The 8,731-nt window shown below is 39.3% G+C and overlaps 1 protein-coding gene across 1 annotated transcript; it reads right to left on the bottom strand.

Moving 5' to 3' along the window:
- Positions 1-207: 207 nt before the first annotated feature.
- On the bottom strand, positions 208-7,621 carry LOC124132121 (zinc finger protein 271-like). The gene is made up of 2 exons (XM_046495808.2): positions 7,509-7,621; positions 208-4,814 (listed from the first exon to the last, which is right to left on the bottom strand). Exon 2 carries the CDS (start codon positions 4,638-4,640, stop codon positions 2,475-2,477), a length of 2,166 nt encoding a protein of 721 aa, XP_046351764.2. The 5' UTR covers positions 4,641-4,814; positions 7,509-7,621; the 3' UTR covers positions 208-2,474.
- Positions 7,622-8,731: the final 1,110 nt, after the last annotated feature.

Below are 8,731 nucleotides of genomic sequence, written 5' to 3'. Positions count from 1 at the left end.
TGACTGCCCACTGAACTTGAACAAGTACAAACAGGAACTACCTACTATCTAACTCAAAATTCAGGATTTCAACAAGTCACAACTGTATGCATGATATTCAGCTACATCTTTCAACATTTCCAGTGAACACTACAAGGAGTATCTTTAAGACACTTTCAAAGTTTCAACACACTGTGAATCCAACACAAACATGACAAACAAATTTGCTGATAAAATGAGTCCACCATTTATTAAACACACCAATACTGATGTGTACAATGATTCTGTGTAGAATTAACTCACTGAATACAATAATCAATCATACATAAACAAACCTCACCAAGACCATTTTATTTAGTAGAGACAAAGTGCCTGTGTATAATTGCTATTGGTTATCTATATATATAGGTGTGGGATCTGTTTTTCTTTGTCCAATTCTCTTACCTTGGTAGATGTGTGTGTGTGTGGTGATGGGAGGTGTGTGTGTGTGTGTGTGTGTGTGTGTGTGTGTGTGTGTGTGTGTGTGTGTGTGTGTGTGTGTGTGTGTGTGTGTGTGTGTTGGTAACACTGTTGGTTGTAGGGAACTAGATGGGGGTGTGATTGGGAACAGCACAATCATGTTTGAAACTGGATGACATGAACAAACAATAATAGTTTTGCATTATTAAACATTCTTGTCTAGGTATCATATGCATGCAGCCCCATTTGACATGCCATAGAATTGTCAGATTTACAGGAGACTGATAATATTGCACAGCTGTATAATAATAATAATAATAATAATAATAATAATAATAATAATAATCATCATCATCATCTCTTTATTACTTTTCAAATTAACACAATAACTACCAAGTAAAACAGGTGAGCATCGAGGAGACAAGCCATGGATATCAACAGGATGTCAATAACAAAAAACATACTCTGGTGTTTGTACATTCAATACACAGTTCATTCAGACAATTCAAATATGTTTGTTTCATTTTTTGTGATTGCGCAGCTAGCAATATAAGGCCTCATGAAAACATAATGTTGAATGTTATCCCAAGTTTATCAAAGTTTGAGTTGACATGGTAAAGACTTCAGTAAACATGTATCATGCACAGTTTCCACTGCAATGAAAATGTCATTTTCATATTTCACTGCAGTAAAAGTATCTTTTAAAATTAATTAAAGAATATCACATTTATATTTCACTGCATTGAAATATACACTTTACTCTGTGGTGAAAATACAAAATTATTTTCCGATCTTTCCTGAATTTTTATTTTCCTGTATATAATATATACCAATAATAATAAGAAGAATATTTAGAGAATATTGTCTTTAACTCCACTACAAAAAATACTAGCTTACACGGGCACTGAGCAGTAGCAGATCCAGGAATAAAAATATAATTAAGGCTTTATTATTATCATTGATTATCACTTAAATATATTTTGTTAACAAAAAGATATTTACATGTCGATACATTACCTAGAATAAAGTCTTGTCCCTTTTAACACGTTGTCTCAGTCGTTAAGTAGTACTGCAGTGTAGACAGACTGTAATTACACAACCATAGTCAGTCCCGCCTAAAGAAAAAACTTTTTCATAACTTTTTGACCATCTGACCATGGTGACTTAACTTGTGATGTGTAAGAAGCAATCAAAAGTAGTGTTAGGAATAGGTTGCTTAGTTGCAAGATTAATCATGATTAATGATGCTAATAAAGCTCCACCAGAAAGCAGCATCCAGCATCCCCATCCAGCCTGGGGTGTGGTATAGCTGAACACTGCTAAAACAACACTTTCATGGTGCCAAGACGTTTCAATGATTATTGAATAAAAATTATTACAGATGAAAATTATACATTCATATTATCCAGTTTCTCTCCTTAGTAATTTGCCTAATGTGTGAAGACAATACATAAATTTTGAATTGTGTACACACAAATATACATGTTGAAAAAAAATAAATACTATAACACTGTGCATAGTTACACAATGTAGCCTTTCCTACTTTGGTTTGAAATTACCAATAGTCTGGTCCCAAGGGAGCAAAAGACACAGAATACCGGGTACCCCAAAAGACTATCAACATCAAATGACAACTGAGTAAATACTCAATGGCTCAAAAGCACAATTGGCTCAATGGACACGAGAACACTTTCTTCTATTACAGCTACCTGGGCGTGTCTAACATGTTGGACTCTCAACATGCTCAAAAGAAGATCGTTTAACAATACAGTAACAATATTCCAACTATTTCACATACACATTTCCAACTATTTCTCTCGTTTCCACACATGCACACACTCATGATCAGACGGACATACACTGTTAATAGCATGAACAGTGATACACACCATTGCTGTAAAATGACTCACAGTCTGAAGGTAACACATTGTAACCATCCAATCCTCATTAGACGATTCTGACAACACGAATGGGATATTGATGTCCTATTTCATTCTTAAATTCACACATCATACACACTGAAAAAAAAGAAAAGGTCAATCTTTGCCATGAACTGAATTCAAATGCCTCTTCAAATGAAAACCATTATTGAAAATTTTCCCACAGTCTGAACAGAGGTAGTTTCCTTTCATGGCATTGACTCGCACATGTTGCCGCTTGTGGACCTCGAGGTCATTGGATAGAGGGAATGTCTTGGTGCACTCACTGCACTTGTATGGCCTGTTGGTCATGTGGGTCATTCGGTGCAGATGCAATCGGTAGGGTTGTGTAAATCCACGATCGCACTGGTCACACTGGTATGGACGCTCACCTGTGTGGAGAAACTTGTGGCGCTTAAGGCTACTGGCTAGAGCAAAGCCTTGTTCACACATCTCACATTTATACGGCTTCACCCCTTGATGACTGTTTTTATGAATTTTTAAACTAAATGCCTGAGCAAACTTTTTATCACAAAGGTTACAATGATATGGCCGCTCACCAGAATGAGTCTTCATGTGGATGTGGAGATTACATGAGGTTGTGAAATTCATGTCACACTCTCCACACTTGAACGATTTCTCTCCAATATGTTTCCTCATAATGTGACGATCAAGAGAGCTTTTATGGGCAAAGTTCATGCTGCAGATGTCACACATGTGCGGTTTCTGTCCGGTGTGTAATCGCATATGTTGTCGCAGACTGTAATACGTCTCAAACCGTTTACCACATTGTTTACAATGGTGTTCTCGGTCACATGTGTGAATGATGCCATCAGGGACATCGTCTCCATCTCCATCACACACAGGGCAATGGCTTGCCTCATGGGCATGTCGGTGGATCTTCATGTGGAGACGGAGATGATGGGGCTCCTGGAACTTCTTGCTACAGATGTCGCATGTGTATGGGAACCCTCCTGCATGTGTCCGCATGTGGTATTTGAGTGAGGTCTTCTTGGAGAACTCCTTGCCACACATGCCACAATGAAAGGACTCTGTCACTGAGTGGGTAGTCATATGTGTTTCCAGATCGGCTTCACCAAGACAGATCAAGTCACACAGGTCACACACAAAAGATTGTCCAACCAATTCATCAGTCTCTGATCCTTGACTGGAACGTAGTTGATGTTGATCTTTTTCTCCATGAGAATCTTTGGAATCTACCATTTCATCTGCACTAGGATCTCTTAAGGGTACCCTCCCATCTGCATAAGGATCACTTATGGGTACCCTCCCATCTGCACTAGGATCTCTTAAAAGTACCCTACCATCTGCACTAGGATCTCTTAAAAGTACCCTCCCATCTGCACTAGGATCTCTTAAAAGTACCCTACCATCTGCACTAGGATCACTTATGGGTACCCTCCCATCTACACTAGGATCACTTATGGGTACCCTCCCATCTACACTAGGATCACTTATGGGTACCCTCCCATCTGCACTAGGATCACTTATGGGTACCCTCCCATCTGCACAAGGATCTCTTATGGGTACCCTCCCATCTGCACAAGGATCTCTTATGGGTACCCTACCATCTGCACAAGGATCTCTTATGGGTACCCTCCCATCTGCACAAAGATCTCTTATGGGTACCCTCCCATCTGCACTAGGATCACTTATGGGTACCCTCCCATCTGCACAAAGATCTCTTATGGGTACCCTCCCATCTGCACAAGGATCTCTTATGGGTACCCTCCCATCTACACTAGGATCACTTATGGGTACCCTCCCATCTGCACAAAGATCTCTTATGGGTACCCTCCCATCTGCACTAGGATCACTTATGGGTACCCTCCCATCTGCATAAGGGTCTATTATGGGTACCCTCCCATCTACACTGTGATTACTCAAGGGCATGCTGTCATCTTCAGTAGGATATCTTAAGGGTACTCCACCACTTTTACAACATTTTACAGTATCCTCTAACAATTCATTTTCTTCTTTTATCCTTACATGGTTATTCTCATTTGATACCCATTCTCCTTTCAAGCAGACAGGGGTATTTTCTGCAAATATCACAGGTGCCCTGTCTTTTTTTCTTCTGTCAGGTTTTCCCTTCTTATTATTTTTGAGTCTAGTAGCCTTTCTTTTAGCTGTTACCACAGCATGGCAGTCATCTCCTTCAGCAGTGCCTTTCCAGATAGTGTCACTGGCATACACTGCCCGAGAAACACCTTGTACTTCAGTCTTGATGATAGCCATTTTGGGTGCTTCAGCTTCACTCATGGTATTGGGGGAAATGTTTTCTGGCAGGAACTTTATCCTCAGAAGGTCCCTGTTCCACAGGAGTTGCCATGAATCATATCTGGATCATTGTAACCGCAACTGCATGCTTCATATGCATACATTAAGCCACTTGGCCAAAGACGTGCCACACTGATCAGCTGCCATTGCCACATTCTGTAACATGGAAAACTAATATAATAATGTACATTAATATATTGCGCTGCATCAATGTATTAGAGCATGCTCAAGGTGCCACACAATTATTACCCCGGTCAATGGATCATTCATTCTCCCATGAATTTGGAAATTACTTGACTTTTATTGATCAATCCGAGGTATGAAATCACAATAACCACCTCTGAACATGCTGAATGAATTGAGGCTAATATTTAATGAAAGTACTTTTTTTCTTAATCATGGTTGGTGGGCATTTTAAAATAAGCATATGTAAAATTATACATGATAAAAATGCAGAGTTGTGGTTATGTTAGTAATCAGACACAACTGGACAATTTGCATATTTTTATTTGTATTAATGTCTTCCATTGTAACGAAGAGAATTAGTCAGAAATGCAGAGAATCACTGTCGTCATATGTGCATGATTTCACATCAGGTCATGTCATCACATGGAATGGAAACTTGGATAATTTCTGTTGATTTTACCAAATCATAGTAATGCATCTATTTTTAATTCCCTAATTCTTGCTATGACCTCTTCCAATGAATATTAGCAGAAATGTAAGCCAATGTACACAACAAAAAGATGAATGGATCTCTCAAAAAAGGAAAAATGCAGACAGATATCAGTATACCGGATATACCTTCAGGCATTTTGGTAAGGTAACAGTTTCTAAATTGTTCAGCTGCCATTTTAGCAGTATTGCTAGATGAACAGGGGATTTGTCGGGCTTTCCCCCATACAGGTCCTTGTAATAAAAGTACAAGCATAAAGAAGTAAATGATATTTTCAGATATCAGGTTATCAATGACGACTACTCTGCTTGTTGAAATCGGGCCCTTTGCCTGTGACTGATGAGTTGCCACATGTCATTATGGAACTTCTAGTTTCAGTTTTTAATGCTGATTTTCCATGCTATGAAATGCTTAGATATTCAATTATGTGGTTTAATCATATCAAACCATACAAATGGAAGCAGGCTATTTTTTTCTCCTTATTTTGGGCTTTATCCCTATGTTTTTCAAAAAGCCATGATGTCGTGTGACCCTGAAATTAGAAGCATCAAACACATTATGTCCGACAGGTATCCAGTGTATAAAAATTTGAATTTTGTTTTGTTTACATTTTCAAACAAGTACAGCTTGCCAGAGACAGCATTCATTTCACAACCTGATATATTTTGCTTGATTTCATCTCCTGGCTAGCAACCAGTCATCGCCGAGGACCAATTATCGCCAACTCCCCATCAATAGCTCGCACGTGATCGCATCTCATTTCACTTTTGCTTGTTTTCATTAGAAGAGAGAAATATTTACATGAAAATGATAAACAAAACGGACTCTATTGAGGGAATATTTCAAAACACCATATAATCATCCTGCTCAAATACAACTTTAGAAAAGACACGCTGGGGCTGTCACTTGACTATATTTCACACAAAGAAATAAATCAAACAACACGATGATGCATTTTCAGTTCTGTCATTGCTTTCTATCTCTCTGTCATTTCTTCCCTACAGTTCAGTGAGTGAGTGAGTTAGGTTTAACGCCGCTTTTAACATTATTCCAGTTATATCGCGGCGTGTCAGCTTAATGTGGGAGGAAAGCCCGAAGTGATGCAGGTCTCAGACGTTTACCACTTCGGTGAAACCCACGAGCACGGGTATGGTGCTGACAAACCTAGAAACATAATCGGGGCGAACCGGGATTCGAACCCACAATCATAGGTTTCTGGCGTGCCCAAGGGACGCAACTCTGCACAGCGAATCACGGCGCCTTAGACGACTGGGCCACCCGTGCCCCCCCTACAGTTCAGAAACCTATTTGAGCTATATTTCCAAAAATGCATAACCTGTGTATATTGCGAGATCCATAGTGTTAGGGATAAGCATGTGAAGATCGAGTTTGGGGAATATTGGTTTTTGTCTGTTTGCAGACGACAAATTGATAATAGCATTTCTTATTCACTTTGATGAATAAAACAATTGAGTGCGATACCCGAAATACTAAAAGATGTTATTTGTATAACTGAAGTGATCGTGTGTGATAAGTGTGCGTGATCTTGTGGCACATGCTGTTAAGACAATGGTGACAACTGGTACAGTAACTCAACGGTAAAATTCTATTTCCACTGTTTTGATTCCCTATCATAGCTTTATCACCGAAATCCACTGAATCCTATTCCTGGGCAGGAGTATATTGGCTCCTATACAGTTTCACCAAATTAAAGTTATTGGCACAGTAAACTTTGTAAACAGAATATGTCAGAAATAACATGAAAACAAATGGTGATAACTGATCGGTAACCACTATACAATTAGTATTGATGACAAAGACAATTTGATATGACTAAGTGACTTATGATGACATCACAGAACAGATAATTCTGTGACGTGCTTGCGTGCGTGTGTGTGCGTGCGTGCGTGCGCGTGCGTGTGTGTGCGTGCATGCGTGTGTATGATGTATATTGTTGTTTTATTCAACCTACACACCGAGGGTTGAACATGTAAAGGGGAGATACCAATTCTCCAGTTCCATTCAACAATGCCAAATGACATTATTCATAAAAAGACGGAGTCAAGATGCGTTTGATAGGCGTACATGACACAACATGCACGCCAATACACAATTTAAGTACCAGACGAATTACTGTACTATTGTTTGAGATTATTGCATGCTATGACACTTACGACATATGCACCAGTTGGTCTGGGTAACGTTGTTTATCTTCGAGCAACCATATTGCAAGGCAAGAAGGATGTAAACTCCATTACAGCGTTCTCACCAGCGGACCCTACTTCTCGCCGCTGACTAAAACATGAGCGTGCCTAACTGGCAATCAAATTGTGGTTGGAACTGCAATTGGAAGTCTCCTGTGATCTTGTCTCGAAGATCTTCCGTTCTGGGCGCGCCATGTGCGAAGTTGAATGCGGGAGAGTGTTTTCGAAGTAAATGTGTGAAAGTACTTCAACTTGCAGTTGCAATACAAATATATTTCAGTTCCTAAATTGGCTGGATCTAGTGCAGATACCACATGGTGGTATTTCAACTTCATATGAAACAAACAAACAAACAAGTTCATATGAAGTCATTCATTTGTCTAAGGATATATGGGAAAATTGTTGACAATGAAAGGGCGAGGTAGAATTAGGGCCTGTTTTGGCCTACTGAAAATGTCAAAAGTCCCGGAAAACTTTGAAATACATGTAAGATTTGGACTTGGACCAATGATAAGGCCAACATTACTTAGTAAGGCTGAGAAAATCCGCCACCCGACGTATGTTTGAACTACCTAATCTACATCTCCTAAGAAAATCAACATCGGCCAAAGACGTGGTCATGTTCAAATATAATAAAAACCTCTTAATCAGCCTTACCAACACATTATAGCATTAACACACACACACACACACACACACACACACACACACACACACACAGAGCGTTGAAGTAAACAAAATGTAATTCTCTTGTTTACAGGAGAATGTCGTAGTACGTGGCCGAGGCACTGCTGTGCGGAGTCAGCAACAAACAGACACTTATTTTCTTATGCAATTTGTGTGTGGTGGGTGCTACCCATAGGGCAGGACATGCTTACCCTTTTCGCGAACACCTGGTGTCATCACTGATCATGATTTTCAGTGACCCATTCATATAAGTTTCACCGCTATTTTGTCTTTTACGCCCAATGGAATCTGTTTCGGCGGATAGTCGAGGGTGATTATGCCATGGCGTTGAAGTTATATATTTCATATGAAAATATATTTGGTAACTTTTTCTACGATTTTAAAATAGTGTGCTTATTTATTAAATAACTTGTACTTTGTCAACAACACGATACCACGCTTTTTTCTACACAGACACAAAATGTGGAATGTATTCACTTTATTCACATTCGGTTGACAGAGGTGAA

The sequence above is a fragment of the Haliotis rufescens genome, unplaced genomic scaffold, assembly GCF_023055435.1.
Source record: "Haliotis rufescens isolate VD_foot unplaced genomic scaffold, xgHalRufe1.0.p SCAF_4, whole genome shotgun sequence".
NCBI classification, from domain to species: domain Eukaryota; kingdom Metazoa; phylum Mollusca; class Gastropoda; order Lepetellida; family Haliotidae; genus Haliotis; species Haliotis rufescens.
The sequence above is the reverse complement of the archived record's forward strand: the minus strand, read 5'-3'. Positions and strand labels throughout refer to the sequence as shown.

Excerpts from the sequence above, each read along its gene's own strand:
- LOC124132121 (XM_046495808.2), bottom strand. The coding sequence starts at position 4,640 with ATGAGTGAAGCTGAAGCACCCAAAATGGCTATCATCAAGACTGAAGTA.